Here is a 17,851-nt window from a genome sequence, read left to right on the forward strand (position 1 = left end):
ATAAATTTAAACTGTGAATATTGCGCATACGCCATGTGGTTGGCCTTACATTGCATTACACTGCATACCACTCTCCTGTGTTGGTGTGCGGGGGCGTTATTCATAATGCGCATTGATTTTTACCATTGGTCAGCTGGTTCCAGACACGCACCCTCCCAGTGGCTCCGCCTCCTGCTCCTGCTCCTGCCCCGCCAGCTCCATTAGTGAACTATTATTTGGCTGTCTTTGTGGAGCAATCAAAAAATCAAAAATTGAAATTGAAGGCAATACGGAAATGATTAGTGCAACATATTAACTTGCCACGTGCAACATGCAACCTAAACGTAAGTTTCTCAATCAATTGCCACAACACAGAGCGAAGCTGTTGGGACATCAAAAATGCAGCATTTAACTGCATTTTGATGAAACTTTATATTCAATTGGTGTTGCAAAAGCTAAACAAGACGGGAATACCCTTAATGCAAGCTAATGTTGAAGAAAAGTCTAAAACTTATAAGCAATTACCAGAACAGATTTTATTTATATAAATAAATTTGTGTTAACTACAAAAGATTTTCAACTTGGCTTAGAATCAGACCTATATATATATGGACTGAACTATATATATTCAAATATGGCTTACACAGCTGAAAAAAGGTTTTCTATTGAATCTCTAAATAAATCGTGAATGTTTGAAGAAAGGAATGCGCACTGCTTTGACCATGGGTATGGCCACTGAGTGATATGAATGTCTGATTCAACAATTTCTATATATATATATAAACTCGGCCACAATAATTAACAGCAGTTGTACCCAGTCGTCGCAGAGTGGAAACACGAATTGCTCAGCTCGCATTGAACAATCGAAATACCTAATAAACAAAGCAGCTATTTACACACAGATCTATATATATATATATATATATATATCAAATATATCACATATATCATTATAATGGATTCATTTTCGTGTGTCGTGACATAAGTGATTATGCAGGGTATTATGTGAGACGTGACCACAAAAGTTTGCCAACAAATGTTTCAAAATATTTTCATAGTTTCTTCGTCAAACTTGCCACAGTAATAAGCAGCCGGACGACAATTCGCTGGATTGTTCATAATTTAAAGCGAGTAATATTGATTTTAGCTAGCTCTTAGCCCCGACCTTCACACTGATCTGCCCGTCTACCCGTCTGCCCTACTGTCCTTCAGCCAGTAGCCAGACGTTAGACCTGTGAAGTGTCTAAGGGGGACGGGGTAGGGGGGCGGGCGGCTGCCCGTGTCCAGACGTTGGCTTCTTGGCCTCATCATTGTCATCGCCATCGTTATCGTCATCGAGGGGCCAATGCTGACAGACTGCCTTGGTTAGCCAACCTAACAATTGACAAGTTACCAATATAGTCTTACCCCCCTTCCGGCTCCGCCTATGCCCTCGCCTCAAGCAGGCGTCTTGCACAAGTGCAGCCCTGACATTGCGAGCCGTTAGCATTTTTAATGACGTGACAGTGTTAGCCATAATTGTGTGCCCCACAATTGTTCAATCAGTCAATCAGTCAGTCAGTTGGACAGTCGAATCCGAGCCGTGCAGCGGTAGGCCATTCAGGTGGAAAGTCGCGTTTTGAGGTTAGGGCGCGAGTTCAGCAGCAATTTGAGTCGTATGTGCAGACACTGAGCGAAAAGAATGTGGCACTTAGTGCAATCAATTAACACGACTTTCGCAAGATCATAGCTAGGTTCTCTTCACTTGCCGTTTGGGCTATTCACTCTTCGTCAATCACTCATCAATCAGGTAACTAATTTTGAAGCTCCTCTCTTAAATATCAGCTTATTGGCAGAAGTAAGCTGCAAAATCAATTTTTACTTAATATTTCGAATATTTGAGCCTGTTTTTCACTCACTCCTATTACATCAATCATTCATCAATCAAATGTCTAAGTTCCGATAGCTCTAGAAACTTTATATATTTTCGACTAGAAAGGTAAGCTTTTAAGCAAATGAGCTCTAAGCTGTTCATCAATTAATCAATCATCAATCAATCAGTTAATCAGATTTTTATATATAAATATGGATATATATATATAGATATATATATATATATATCTATATGCATATAACAGTATATACTCTCCGCACTGTACCTTTCAGTACATTATTTTCTCCTCTCAGACACCTGTTTGGCTCAGTGTATACTGTGCTAATCGTGTCTGTATGTCATGCACTTTTGCTCATTGTCAAAACGCAGGCTGAGTGCTTTACCAAATGACAGCGCATGCCGCCTGATTACGCCCACACAGCAGGCTCCGTCCGCACGCCTCCCGGTTTCATGTAGACAATTGCAGCACATTTGCACCTGTGACGCAGACAAAGCCCCCGCAGCAGAGCAACTCGAGTCGAGGACACGCCTTGATTATTGCAAAAATAAAGAAAAATTAAAACAAACTTTTTGCACCCACTGGCCCAAGCCATTATCGTTTTTCCTGCTGGGTGGGTGGGCGTGGCAGTTGTAGCAGTTGCTAATATGAAAGAATTTACAGATGCGAAACGCACAATTTAATAATTTTATGTGCAGACGGCGCAACTTTTTGCCACGAGGCTGGCAAGTTCTTTATGTGACAAAAGTTTTACTATATATATATAATAAATATATATATACTTATATATGTGTGTATATGTGTATATAAGTGTGTAGTCTCATGGACACGCACATAAAAATAATATAGAATTATTAACTTTCTGGGTTCGAATTGAGCGATAAAAGCAACAACACAAACTGGACCCTAGGCTCGAGGCCTTTCATTGTTCGATCAAAGGGCAAGCGCAAGGGGAAAGTTTGTCTGTGTGTGGGTGTGTGGGTGTCGAGGGGTTAACATAACAGTATGGCCAGTAATAAATAGTGAATAGAGCTATTTTCTATGGAATTTATGCGAAAAATGCGCTCAAATGAAATTGAATAAAAGGTCGAGGGGCAGAGGGCAGCGTTGTTATGGTGAAGGGGTATGAAACAGTCCTGGTCAATGGGCTCGAGAACGGGGACTAGCATAAATTGTATGTTAACATCCCATAGGGGGTCGTTTGATATTATTAACGGTTCTTTGTGTTTTATGCAAAAATCTCATAAATACAAAATTAAATAATTTTAATAAAAAACGAAGAAAAAACCAAATAATTTCGAAAAAATTTTATGCATATAAATGAGTGTCAATTAATTATGAATTATGTATGGAATTAAAAATAAAAATATGTAAAAATAATGCCAAATTAATATATAGGGTAATTCATACTGCAGATACCCTTTAGAATGCATGCATATGAGAGCTAGTCTATTTAAGGGAGGGAGAGACAGCGAGAGAGTGGCTGTAAGGCTAACACTAAAGATGATAACTGTTAGAGATATTTTTGTATCATTATATGTAGACTTACGTATGCCTTCCAGCCCATAGGAACTCAGGGACAACACGGGCTAGAGTACTCAGATTTGGTGTGTGGTTAGTGAAATACGAAACTTTGATATAAACGACTTTCAGTTCGGAATGAAAATAGTTTCACTCGAGTAATATTGGAAAAGTGGAGCGAGTGCAAGGCGCTGCACATAAATATATAATAACATGCATAGGTTAGGATATGTCGCAGTCCAAGCTGAAGAGTTAGACTCAGCTCTTTCGCTGCGCGGCCAACAGGGGCAAGATGGACACGAAGGCAGGTCAGCAATCTATTAGCAGGGCCCATGCATAATTCAGGCACTCTAATGGTAGCTCGCGGGCACAGCACAAAGAGCGAGCGGAGAAAAAGTGCTGCGACACTTGAGCAAATAGCAGATAGCAGAGAGCGAGAGTGAGATGGAGGCTGATTTAGGCCATGTCAGAACAATCAATTGAGCCAGGCCACAAAGTAGAAAACTAGTTTTTGAGCTGTCACAAAGCTTAAGCCCAGGGCTTGGGCGGGAATTAGCTGTTTGAATTATCTTTATAAAGGATATATATATATATATATTTATAAAGAGAGAGAGAGATATATATGATGGGTATAAGCATAAGCTGCTCTAATTACTAAATGCAACACTCGAGTTGAGTCTGGGATTTAGGCGACAAATCCCACTTGAATTTGTCGCGTGCGCAGCGCGAGTTTTGTGCGAGTTCTGGCCGGGATTCGGGATTCAGTATTCGGGATTTGGGCTGGGCCAATGATAACCGCAGCTGAGCCAAAGCCACAGATTAACCAGTCAAATACACACACGCATTGAAATACACATTGTGTGTGTGTGTGTGTGTGCGTGCGTGCGGTTTATAGCACTTGGAATTTTATGGAAAAACGTCGCGGGGTTTCAGTTTAATTCGCTCATCGCAAGGCGTTTTGCTCGTAATCCTTGCCAGAATCATGGCTCATGTTGCGGTTTTATATGCAGCTGTGTGGTAGCTGTCACTATTTTCCCTAAGCCTCTCACACTCCATCTCTTCCACCATCACAAAGCCATTTAGCGCCCTGATGAATTTATGGCCCATCTTAAAGCCCTGCCGTTCCATTGCCTCGTTGCCTCTTCCTGCTGCTGGCCAAGTTGAAAAAATTCAGAGAGTGGATGTGAGAGAGAGCGAGCAACGACTAAGCAAAATCCGAAATGCAGACCTGGAACTTGATGCGTGTAAACATTGGCCCAGGGTGGGCCGGGCTCCGACGTTGATTGGAGGTTCCTAAGCAAAAAACCAAACAAACCAAAGAGCAAAAAAACAAAATATGAAAGTAAAGTAAACCCAGAAACCGAAACGTTTTCTGTTTAATCAAATTCAATTATGAAAAATACACAAAAAATACTGAAAAAAAAGCCACACTGAAAAGCAAAAGAAACGAAAAGAAAATGATGGCTCCTTGAGTTGGAATAGTTGCAAAAGCTAATTAAAGACAAAGATTGTTGAGAGATATGTTTGTGAGACGAAAAAGATATTTGTTTAGCGAATCAATGTGAGCCAGAGCTATAGAGGAACATCGACTCTATATAGTCAGAGAGTATATCTTCGATCTTTTTCAGAGGTTGGACCTTGGGTTATTCAACAGCATTTTTCAGAGTTTGCTGAACAGATACGTAGATACATTTATAGTAGATACATTTATATAGCATTCCTTCTCTTATATACGAATCTATCCCTGTAGAAACTCGATGGCAATTCGTAGAGTAACAAAAAGGGTTAAGAATTACTTTAAATGTGAACTACAAGCTAAGTTAGACAAGCTTATATAACTATATATATCTATGTTCTACAACTATCTATGGGAAATGCACCATCTGCTGCGTATTATTGACAGCTGTAGTATGACTTTTGAACTACTAATGTATAAAATCGATGCCGAATGGAGATGGCGTAAATATATCTTCCAGCAGCTTATATATTATATTATCTTACTATTTTATCTTCCTATTTCCATGAGAAATTATAGGCATAAATATACAATATATTTTTTAAATTTCAGCCAAAAAACTGTAACATAAAATACTTTTTCGCTCAGTGTATTAACTGGTCAAAGCAGTTAGTCTTCGTTCATGTGATTGTGTTCGTTGTTGTTGTTGTTATATGTAAGCGAGTGTGTCAAAATCACATTAGATGCTGTTAACTTAAGCCAGTGGCTTTTTTCCCATTGACTTGATTTTTTCTGTCGGTTGTTTGTTTGCCAACAAATTGATTGATTGCGATTGATGCGTGCAGCAGTTTTGTCCTTAACCCTGACACAGAGAAAACAAACCCACATTATATGTGCCACGCATATATATATATATATATATATATAATATATATAGTGTGTGCTGTATGGAAGTTTATTATGAAGATGCCTTTTGGCATGTTTGGCTTTTGTTATCTGTGGCTGGCCGAAAAGATTTGCGGCCAATCTCAAGGAGAAGCGGTTTCTCTCCCTCTCCCACTCGCCCTATGCGTGTGCGTGTGCCTGCGTGTGGGCATTATTAACTTTTGCTTACACTTGACTTTGTTTTGTAAACTTTGTTATCAGCTTCCACTTATCATTATTAAAAGGAGCAGCTAACTATGTCAAGAGCAAATGATTGAGGTAGAGCACGTGCAAAAAGTGGGTTGATGAGCTACGAAAACTTTCAAAGGAGACCTTCAAATGAAGCATTTCCCATTAAATTCTGGCTAAATAAAGGGGTAGCAATGCACAGGGTATGGCAAATGAACTTGAAGCGTAAACAAGTTGAGAATTCTGTGAGAAGCTGAAAGACTCTACAATTAGCATAGCTCTCATTCTACAAATCTCCAAAAAAAACACACATGTTGAAGCCAAAAACCATCCCATAAATTGTATTTGCCAATTTCTTACTTTATTTATTGTTTTTGGTTTTTTCTTTATATATATTTTAAATTACTTTGTAAATCTTTTGGCATTTGCTTTTGCAACTGTTTCGAAGTTTAACAGCGTGCGTTTAAACTTTGACTACGAAACTTGTTTTGTACATTTTCAGGGGACACTTGACTCTCTGGGGCATGGCCCATACCTGACTGGCTCTGGCTGTTAAGTGTCTGTGCACCTGCTCTGTCCGACAGCAGAACCCACAAAAACTTTGATATTGCATACCTTATCGCAATTCGCCTTGTGGCCTGTGGCAAATCGAAACTAAAAATGTTTTGGGCTAATTTCGCAACACTTTCGACTAGGCAGATACCTTGGAATCCTCGAATCTAAGAGTCTATTGTGTTAAGTTAAAATGAGTTAGATAAACAGATAGCAGAGACTTCATATGCTGAAACGCCCTGCTGCTGCTATTCAATGGTTACAGGGTATATAATCTAAAACTTGGCAAATTCGCTTTGTCAGCTTTGTGCTTGCCGCAAACAGCAGAACCTTTTGTGTGGCCTGGCTTAACAAGGGAGCCAACATATTTGGCCCACACACACACACACACAAACACTCGCACACTCAGTTATCCACAAATAGATAGAGTGTCAACTGTTTTTTTTTCTTTTTGCCATTTGTTGCGCATGAAAAACTGCAGCGCATCAATAAACTTGAATTTTTTGCATAGCCCGCGCCCAGCTGGGGTCAGAGGTTAAAGGCTAAAGAAAGAGCAGAAGAGCGAGGGGGAAAGAGATAGAGAGAGTTAGCGCACTTGAAACCGTTAGTATTCCCGGAACGTCAGCCGGCAATTGATGCGTTTTTTGCTGTTAAGCAGCAACTGGCTGGAAAAAAGGAATGAAAGGGTTTGCGCGAGGTTTGTGGCGGGTGTAAACAGTTAAAGGGTTAAAAAATGAACTCGCGCTCATAATAAACAATTTTCATGGCCTCTTTTTTATGGCATCTACATATGTTGGCCTGGCCCGAAGCCAGAGCCTGACCATAAACCAACAGAAACCACCACAGCCATAAACTAGTTGACATGGCTGCTGTCTCGGTACTTTATTCCATTACACATCCTTCCAATTCAGTTCCAGTGTAGAGTATAGAGTGTAGAGTGTAGAGTGTAGAGTGTAGAGTGTAGAGTGTAGAGTGTAGAGTGTAGAGTGTAGAGTGTAGAGTGTAGAGTGTAGAGTGTAGAGTGTAGAGTGTAGAGTGTAGAGTGTAGAGTGTAGAGTGTAGAGTGTAGAGTGTAGAGTGTAGAGTGTAGAGTGTAGAGTGTAGAGTGTAGAGTGTAGAGTGTAGAGTGTAGAGTGTAGAGTGTAGAGTGTAGAGTGTAGAGTGTAGAGTGTAGAGTGTAGAGTGTAGAGTGTAGAGTGTAGAGTGTAGAGTGTAGAGTGTAGAGTGTAGAGTGTAGAGTGTAGAGTGTAGAGTGTAGAGTGTAGAGTGTAGAGTGTAGAGTGTAGAGTGTAGAGTGTAGAGTGTAGAGTGTAGAGTGTAGAGTGTAGAGTGTAGAGTGTAGAGTGTAGAGTGTAGAGTGTAGAGTGTAGAGTGTAGAGTGTAGAGTGTAGAGTGTAGAGTGTAGAGTGTAGAGTGTAGAGTGTAGAGTGTAGAGTGTAGAGTGTAGAGTGTAGAGTGTAGAGTGTAGAGTGTAGAGTGTAGTGTAGAGTGGCGTGTGTGTCGTGTCGAGTGTCGCGTGTGCGTGTCGCGTGTCGCGTGTAGAGTGTCTAGAGTGTGTGTGTGTGCGGTGTAGACGTGTCTGTGAGTGTGTGTAGATGTAGAGTGTAGAGTGTAGGTGTAGAGTGTAGAGTGTAGAGTGTAGAGTGTAGTGTAGAGTGTAGACGTGTGTGTAGAGTGTAGAGTGTAGAGTGTAGAGTGTACAGATATATATCTTTAGAAGTGAGTCACAGGCGACGCTGTTGAGCTCAGTCTGGAAGCAAGCCAAAGTAATGTAAAGGCAGAAGGTGCCACCTTCTGTTGCCGTTGTTGGTTTTGTCGTACCTTTGTTTGCCATCTGAAATAGTCCCATCCACAGAGTCCACAGTCCAGAGAGTCCATCTCCCCCCAACCTGACTGAAACACTCGACTTTAATTGAAAAACTTTTTTGCAGCCGTGTAAAACAATTGTGTGGGCGTGACGCTGCCTGACGTGGGGGTGGGCTGGCGGTTCGTCTCATATTTTGAGCGGGAAATCAATTAGAAAATTGTGGCGGCGAAAAATGTTCAGGGAAAATTGTCAAAACATAATAATAATAATTGGCATCGACAGAGCAGCCAATGGGCAAGCAATGTTGCATTAAATGTGCCATGTTTAACATGAAACGTGCAACATGCCACATGCCGCATGCCGCATGCCACACGCCACATGCAACTCAATTATTAAGTACAAAGTTGGTGGCAGTGCCAAAGTGCATGCATGTACATATGTGGCATGAGGCTTTAATTGAATTGTTTCGATCTTTAAGCTGGAATTGATACGATGTGAAGGCAACAGCCAATATAAAATGTGTACAAAATAAAAAATATTTGAAATCTACTCATGATTTTTCAACAGCTTCATATATCTGTCTCATCAAGTTTTATATTCTAACTAATACACCCATAACATAAACGATATGTCTTTAGTTAAAAAATATATAGCTAATATATAGTCTAGCATTTTGTACCTTATATGATCATTAAGATCTTAAGATCCGTGGCTATCTGGAAAGACTTAGCTATACTCCTAGCAATAACAACATTATTTATATCTAATTTTTCTATATTTCTGAGCTCTTGAAGCTTATTCATTTCAATGTCTATTTATCCCTATCGATATCATTGCAATATTTTTCCACACTCACGCGCTAAACAAAATGTCTTTTACCAACACTAACATCGTTCATATAACGACACACGCGTCCTGCTCTTGTTAAACATGAAACGATTTCACATGACATTCAAAAGTTGACAAATTGTTTGCAATTCGCCGCATTTTTCCCCTGTCGTTGTCCAACACTAATATGCACTAACCACAGCAGCTCGTCACTGTCAGCTGCAACAGCAACGTTTGTTGTTTTCCACGTCATTTAGCCAACTATTCTCTAGAGGACGTTGGTTAGATACTCTAAAAGATACTCGAAAGCATTTGAAATTTTGTAATTTTAATATTTTAAGCATTTAATTTAATTTACTCATATATAAATAATAAAAAATTAAAAATTAATATTAATTTGTATATCTGGAAAATTTTCATTTCATTCAATTTATTTATATACAAATTTAAATGAATATTTTGAAAATTTGATTGAAATGTTAATTTTATTTAATAATTATTTTAAACTAATTAAACTTTTTAAAATAACTAAAATAACGTTGATTACTTTATTTTCTACATACTTAAATTTAACTATAACAAAACTTGATGTTAACTTGGCAAATATCAGTCTAAAATTGGGCAAAACTCTTAGCCGAGTCCGAGTTTTCGTTGCAGAATTTTGTTTGCATTTTATTTTAATTTCTGTGGTTTTTGTTTTGCTTTCATTTTTTGTTTTGGGGGCACTTCTTTGTTGGAATTTGCAAATGTATTCGCAGCTGGTTCTGTGCCTGGTCTCCATCAGTCTGCGGCTAGTTGAATGATGTTGACATTTGCCACACTGCCCCACACGCAGCTGGCTACAGCTCAACAGTTTCACACATGCCCCTCACACATGTGAGCGAGCCGAGTGAAGACGAAGCGAACACTTGCCACAAATGGCAGCACTGCAAGCCAGTTGCGTTTCATCTGGCAGCTAATTATGAAGCACTTGCATTTCAAGCAGAGCCAACAACAACAAATCCAATTAGTCTGACTCACCAGAGAATCACCGAATCGCCGTCTATGGGTCCTGAGCACTGATTGCTGAGCATTAAATCAGACTCGGAATATTATTAAAGTTATTAAAGTTAGTACAAGCAAATGCAAATACAATTGTATAAAATATTTGAAATCTAGTCTATTTTGAAGGGCAACTCGAATTTATAGTTGGGGAGCGAGAGAAAACTTATGTGACGAAAAGCTCTTGGAATGTTGCAAGCAGCTTAAATCGGACTGTAAATTGCATGTGGAAATCATGAGGTATTCTCTAGAAATTAGTGAAAATACGCTCATACTCCAAATCGCTTATTTCAAGGAATTGCGCAATGAAGGCGTCAGCTATTAGAAATGAATATTTTGTCCCTTGGCCAAGTCCCAGCTGCAGAAGCTAGAGACTACTCAATTGAAATCGTTCAGAGCAACATCACATGAGTAGCGAAGGCTATATTGGGCTGCTAGTAAATCACAGCTCTATTAATTTATAGCTCTGATCAGTTAGCCCAGCTAACAAACTTGACACGACTCTGCTTAGCTTGAAGTGTATTTAGTTCAAACTGAATTAAATATATGAATGTTTAATATAAGTATACAGATGTTAATTAAAAAGGGCTCACTATACGAGTGAGGCGAGCAGAATATAAAAGCAGTATATACGAAAACGTGAGTAAGTAAGGCAGGCGCATCGAGGAGCCTTGCTGACACGCGAAAGCCACGTTTATTGCTGATTGACAGACAAAGCCAGAAACGAAACATGAAGACGTGGCACACACAGAAGGAGAAAGAGAAAGAGAAAGAGCGAGGAGAGGCTCATTCGTTGCAACAGCTATGAGTAACGGGAGTTGGTAGCCTCTTAATGGGGCAGCTACTCGTAGTGCAATTGTGCAATTCATTATTTTTATGTATTTTTAAGTGGCGCCAACGGCTTCGGCCTGCGACTCGGGCCAAATGTGCCAAATGACAGGCCATTTGCCAAGGCCGGCACACGTGTGCATGGCACTGCAGAAGGGTCGCATTTATGACAGCCAAAGCCAAAAGAAAACTAACAGATTTACGCAAAACCCAAATTTAATGAGGCGTCATAAATGGATGCAAAGCGCGTTTAGCTTTTATGGCAGCCAGCAATAAGATTTTCAATTTTCGATTTTCGCATTTGGCGTACCTGCTCGTTGAGGGATTACCTGATTGTAGGGCGCCCAGGTAGAGCCAGGGCAGCGCCAGACGCTTAAATAGCCGAGCCGCTGCTAGCTGGGCAAACAGTAGCCACACGGCAGCCAAGCAAGCAAGAGCATATTCAATCCAACCTCAGACGATCATGGGCAGCACACACTCCGACTGCAATAGCAAAGTAAGCAGCTATGGCGATACGACGCCCAGTCAAATGGGCTGCTGCCTGTCGGCACGTTCACAGTGGAGCCAACTGGTGGCCCAGCTGCAGCGCAATTTGACCAAGAAGCGTCGCTGCGCCTTTCAGCGTGGCTGTGGAGCACGCACAGCACTGCTGCGGCCCATGCCTAGATGCTCCTCCTTTGGCAGCTGCAGCACACTACTGACGCCCAGCAAGCAGCAGCTGCAGAAGAAGAAGAGGAAACAGCAGAAGCCGACGACAACGCTGGCGGACAACAACTACGCTCAGTGGAAATGCATGTTCGAGCATGCTGAAAGCAAGCGACTGCTGCCCAAAGTCCATGACATTAGCGAAGCGCTCTCGGGACAGACAACGCCTCGAGGCTTTCCCTCGCACACGGACGTACGTCGCTGCACGTTGGCCGAACAGCACAAGCTGATGGAGGAAACTCAGCCGGTGCCTCTCTACGATGACTGCAAAGTGAAACGTCGTCTTAGCTTCCGTTTGCCCGGCAGCAGCGGCCAGAGCAGCGTGCGTCGTCTGTCCACGCGCCAAAAGGCCGACCAGGCCAAGCTCGAGGAGCAGCTGGAGCGAGAGCTACGTGATCTGGAGGAGTACTACGGCGCCTTTCACTATGCACGGCGCAACGAGCGACGCATTTGAAGAACAAAGCAAGAGAGACAGAGAGTGGGAGTTGACAAATGGAATCCCTAATGTGATAGCTTTTAATATATTTTACTTAAGTTAGTCTAAGGACAATTTGAATGAAATTCAATCTGAAATAAATGGAGAAAACCGAAAAAACAATCAATCAGTCAATCAGAGTCAATTATTACTAGCTGAAAATCATTTGAACTGAAATGAGGGAGCTGAAGAGAGTTGAACAACATAGAAGTGCGATTTCTGCACTCAATCAATCAGTCAATCAAAGGCTTTAGAATGTCATTAGCATGACAGTTCAGTGTTGTCAGTTCATGCAATCAATCTTGGGTTAAAGACTTCACTTGTAGTTCAAGATATTCACAGTTCAAATAAGCAAAGTTCATGACAGCACTCTGAGCTCTGTAGTCAATCAATCAATCAATCAATAATTATACCCATTGAACATGAGATTCACGTAAGATAAAAAGAGAGGCAGCATACCTAGGCAAAGATCATTTCAGTACTAGTAAAAATCACATTCAATCATATTATTTATAGTCAATCAATCAGTTCAGTAGTAGTAGTAGGTAAGCATTTCAGTCAAGTAATTGTGATTGGTAAAATAGAATTATAAAAATTAGAATTCACAACTCCAATGCTAAATGGAATACATCACAGCACAGTCAATCAAATACTAATGAAGCCAACGCTCTTACTTCATATAGAAACATCGAAATTAAGCAGTTCAATTTCATAAAATAGTTGTTTACTCAATCAATGAATTCATCCATCAATCAAATCAATATCTGATGTCAGAGCAAATAAATTGCATTTAGTCAATCAGTCAATCAATCAGTTCATTGAAATATATACACTTGCAGTTATACAAATGCTTTATTCTTTTAAACGTTGCCCGATCAAGGTTCGATAGCTTAAGTAAAGAAGTCAATCAATCGCAATACTTTCATTCGATATGTGAATGGAATTGCCTTTATTCTTTAATATGGTTCATATTCAATTCATAAATCGGAAATAGATATACGAAATGAGTAGAAATTCTGTGATGCATGAAGACAAATCTGCTTTTTAGTATAAATGGAACAGTAATTGGGTAACATTTGTGCAGCCAGCTATTATTTGGAGAGCTCAGGCAGCCAACGTCCCTAAATGGGGGCAGGGTCACTGGCAAATGCCACTGGCAATTAATCAGAGTCAATGAATTCGCTGCCAACTTGCAAGCAAAACATAAATAAAACAAGAAAATGCTAACAAAACCTAAGCCAAAATGCAGCCAAAAATGCAACAGCCAAAAGAACGAGAGCAAAAACGAAGGCGCAAAAGAGAGAAAGGGAGAGCAGCATGATTTTGAGATCTTTTGTGGCTTAGCAATTAGTCAGAGCAATACAGTATACACTGTAATAGAAGTACGTAGGCGCTGAATAATGGCATTTGTCAGTTAAACGTTTACGAATGAGCGAAATAAAGAAAAAAAGGGAGAGAAAGCTCAAGGATAGAGTTGTATGAGAATCTGCGTTGCATCAGAGCAAGAGTGCAAGAAGTCAGGCAAATATATGGGATATACAGATATACCTCAAATAGAAGACGAGCTACCATCATAGCTAAGCAGGTAAAAGAGTCGGGTTAAGAGAAAGAGACAGATGGATACAGGCAACATGGCATAGGGCGAGCTACAGTTATTTAAATATAAGCATAACGGACTTAAGCATAAGGGTATAATGAGATATTAGTGAGATGTATGCAGGCAGATAAAGGTATAGCCAGGTAGTTAAAGCGAGATAGAGTGCAGTGCCTAAAAATATGCATAGAATGGGAGAGATTGAAAAAAGAGAAAGAGAGAGACTATGAGTGAGGCTTGGATAGAAAAACCTGGGAAAAGAACTAGATGCACGAAAAAAGAGAGAGACAGAGAGAAAGACTTATAGCATACAGAGAAGATACATTGAAAGACAGAGAGAGAGATAAATAGTGAGACAGAGATGCTAATAAAAAGAAGAAGAAAAATATATATGTATCTACTTTATATGTATACGAGGGCAGTTAGCAAAGTTCTCTAGTCAATAACGAAATCCGTTACGATTAAAATTTAATACTAATTTAAGTAACTTTCCCATGTTTAAGTTCGGAAACTGTTCAGACTACTCTCGCAATTTGTGCTTCTCCATTCATCTTTATCTATCACCGGCGGACATTTCAATCAGTCAATTTCACGGCGTCTACCGATTGGCTTTAATGACGTGTCTCTTCGTTTATTTTGACAAGTTTTGTTTTCTCTAGATTCCGATTTGATGTGGCAGCAGAAGAAGCGCAAGGCGAAATTCATTCATTAGGCAAAAAAATTAAATTTAATGTGCGCTGATGTCTGCTGTGCCCAAAGAGGGCAGCGAAAAGTGGAATTGTTAGCAAAAGATTAATGAGGCTGGCTAGTGGCAAACGAAATGCCAGAGACGACGCGCCACATAATGCAAATGCCGCAATGAAATATTTGTGGCACTTGTGGCGCCCCGACAGACATGAGGCAAATGCAAAAAAAAAAAGAAAAAACCACAAAAAATAGATGACAACAAGTTGAACGAACCGCAAAGCTGACCACAAAAATTGGCACAAGTTCACAGAGATAGAGATAAATACATAGAGAGCGAGGGAGAGGGGGGCAAATGAACTCAATCAATGGGGCTGTTGAGTATTGTTGCTGAGGCTATTCAAATCGCAGCGACTACCGAAACAGCCAGCGACATACATTGAAATCGTTGTGGCTAAGCTGGGCGACTAACAGACCATTTAGATATTGTCCACTTGGCCAGGGCCTGTGGCTTCAATCGATAGCCAAAGGCGAAGGGCGCGTCACGTGCAAACAAAGTCAACAAATGAAAACTAATCGGCAATTATAAGCAAATGTCTGCAGCAAAACAGAAAGCGGAAGAACTAAGCCACAACAACAAAAAAGAAACCGAAAGAGACAAAGAGGCAGACAGACAATTTTAGCATGCAACATGCGGCGTATGAGTAATGCGTGTTAGCCAAATGTCGCACAACGGCTAATAAGAAACATGCAAGCATAGCCAAATGCAGTAAATACGAATATTGAATGTCCTAATAACAGTTCGTGCTCATATACATAGGCTGGAATATGCCCGTGCCAAAAGAATTCTATTGTGAAGCGAAGCTTTAGGGCTTCCTGCTGGTAGACGGTTCTAAGCTCGAGTCTATGACAATGTCTAATGTTACTCTCTGGGCTTATAGTCAAATTGTAATGTAGAGTATGCGCGTGACAAGAAGACAACAAACAGCAAAAACAGTAGGCAGAACAGAATAAAGCTGCTCGACTTAGCCAACAAGAGTCAAATGCAAACAAGGCTGAAAGCGCGAGAGAAAGAGAGATAATATGACGACATGAGAAGCAGAGCAAAGCAAGACAAACAGCCGGCGAATACTTTTCAATTTTGGGCGCAGACTTAATGCCGCTCACTGCAATCGAGGCTAAGGCTGAAGCTGAGGCTAAGGCTGAGGCTGAGGCTGAGGCTGAGGCTGAGGCTGAGGCTGAGGCTGAGGCTGAGGCCGAGGCCAAAAGGCGAGTCGCAATGAATCAGAGCCGCCTCTCGGCTCTTCTTTCATATCGTAATGGCAATTACCCAGTGCTTGATGGGCGGCAGAGGAGAACGAACGGAGGCTATTAAGGGCAACATAAATGATTGCATACGTGCAGGCGCCGAGGCAGGCGCAATTTCGGCTAATCAAATAAATTTGTCAGTTTATGCGAGTCGCCACATTTCACGCATGTTAAGTGGGTCGCGAGACACGGTCCCGCTCTATCTCTTTGCTGGTTCCTCCTCTCCGTATATTCATGCTCATTTTAGGCAGTTTCTCTATGAAGTTCCCCCTGTCTGGCTGCTGCTCCAAGGTCTATTTTTAAAGCCTCAAAACTTAATCATTCGACTATTTGGAGTTTTGGTTTGTATACTTTGGCTTTTACTCTCTGAAAACGGGTATATAAGTGATATGATATGATGATATGATGATATGATGATATGATGATATGATGATATGATGATATGATATGATGATATGATGATATGATGATATGATGATATGATGATATGATGATATGATGATATGATGATATGATGATATGATGATATGATGATATGATGATATGATATGATGATATGATGATATGATGATATGATGATATGATGATATGATGATATGATGATATGATGATATGATGATATGATGATATGATGATATGATGATATGATGATATGATGATATGATGATATGATGATATGATGATATGATGATATGATGATATGATGATATGATGATATGATGATATAATGTAAATATTAAGACTAGATTTACTTTTTCTGGTTTCCTATAAAGGCTGTTTGAATGTCAGTTGTTCTCGCCCTTCAAGCTCAAGATTGAGCCAAGCAATTATCAATAACAATTATCTTCGACAGAGCATTGCGCAGTCGTCTAGAATGAACTTAATTGATAGGTATACACCAGGCTTACTGGGGCGACAGGTGTGCGTAGCGTTTGGGGGCGGGGCTGTGGGTGGTTGTGAGTGTGTTTGCATGCACAACGCAAATAAAGGGTGTATTTGTTAGAAATACGCAGTCATGCAAGGCTTTAATGGAGCATTAACAAGTGATTTGATTTGTAGTTAAGAAGCAGAGACACAGGTAGACGGATAGCGAGAGAGAAGTGGACCCATACACCTGCACATAGTTGTATTTTCTCTTTAGCGTGCGAAATGTGATTTAGTGCTATTTATTAAAATTTATTTTCCAATTTATCCACAATTTGCGTCGCTGACAACGCCTTTGATAGCAGTCGGATACCCTCTGCTCCAGCAACACTCCCCACTTTCGCCGCTATTCTCCTCGGTTTCCTTATGCCGGTTTGTGGTTGGCAACGTCAGTCGCAGCCGCTATCGTTGGCAACGCGATGAAATCGTTTTATTTCCCTTTGACGCTTCCGCCGGCGGCCGCTTCACTTGCCACATACACCTCCTGCCACATGCAACACGGCCAACTCCACTCACTCCCCCGTTCCCTTCTTCTTTCCTTTCTACTCCCATGTTCATCCCCACCCATCCAACCATGCTGCCGGTGAGTCATTCGCGTCTGTTCACGCTGGCGCTGATTGTGTGCAAATGATAGCAATATGGTAACAATCTTTATGCCTCTACCTTGCCAGCCTTCCCAACCCTTCTCAGCTGCCCTTGCTCATCATCATCGCGCAGCATCCAACAACTTGCTATTACAGCTATACTCATCGGCATCGTCATTATTCGTGGGGTATTTCGCCATGCGTCCCAGCAGGCAATCCAATTTCATCTCTTTACATTTTGATTTGTATTTGGTAGCGTCGAAGAGATAGGCATAGCAGGAGAGGCAGGCAGAACGAGAGAGAGGGAGAGAGAAGGTTACCAGGAACTCATGTCGGCTCGAAGTTCAGCTGAAATATTTCTTCGTAGCATTCTAATTGGATTTCTGTTCGTGGAAATGCAATAAATCAGCTGCATCCATGAGTAGACTCAGGGTCAAACATGTTAAAGCAATAACACCTGCCACTGCTGGGCATAACATTCCTTGCTTTAACGGTACAATTTATTTTTAGGTAACAACATATAATTGTATAACAGTTAAGTGTTAACGGATATTTATGATAGCGTATCAATTGGCAAAGTT

At 40.7% G+C, this 17,851-nt stretch overlaps 2 protein-coding genes across 2 annotated transcripts in view; one reads left to right on the forward strand and one right to left on the reverse strand.

Moving 5' to 3' along the window:
- The window catches only part of LOC111592980, a 53,001-nt gene that overhangs the window by 17,961 nt on the left and 17,189 nt on the right, over positions 1-17,851 (reverse strand). The window lies entirely within an intron of this gene.
- On the forward strand, positions 11,415-12,161 carry LOC111592982 (protein nullo). The gene has a single exon (XM_023305479.2). The coding sequence runs from the start codon at positions 11,460-11,462 to the stop codon at positions 12,153-12,155; it is 696 nt and encodes a 231-aa protein (XP_023161247.1). The 5' UTR covers positions 11,415-11,459; the 3' UTR covers positions 12,156-12,161.

Source organism: Drosophila hydei, unplaced genomic scaffold, assembly GCF_003285905.1.
Source record: "Drosophila hydei strain 15085-1641.00,03,60 unplaced genomic scaffold, DhydRS2 tig00000090-arrow-arrow-pilon, whole genome shotgun sequence".
NCBI lineage: Eukaryota > Metazoa > Arthropoda > Insecta > Diptera > Drosophilidae > Drosophila > Drosophila hydei.

What these genes read in the sequence shown, in the direction of transcription:
- LOC111592982 (XM_023305479.2), top strand. Translation starts at nt 11,460, where the DNA reads ATGGGCAGCACACACTCCGACTGCAATAGCAAAGTAAGCAGCTATGGC.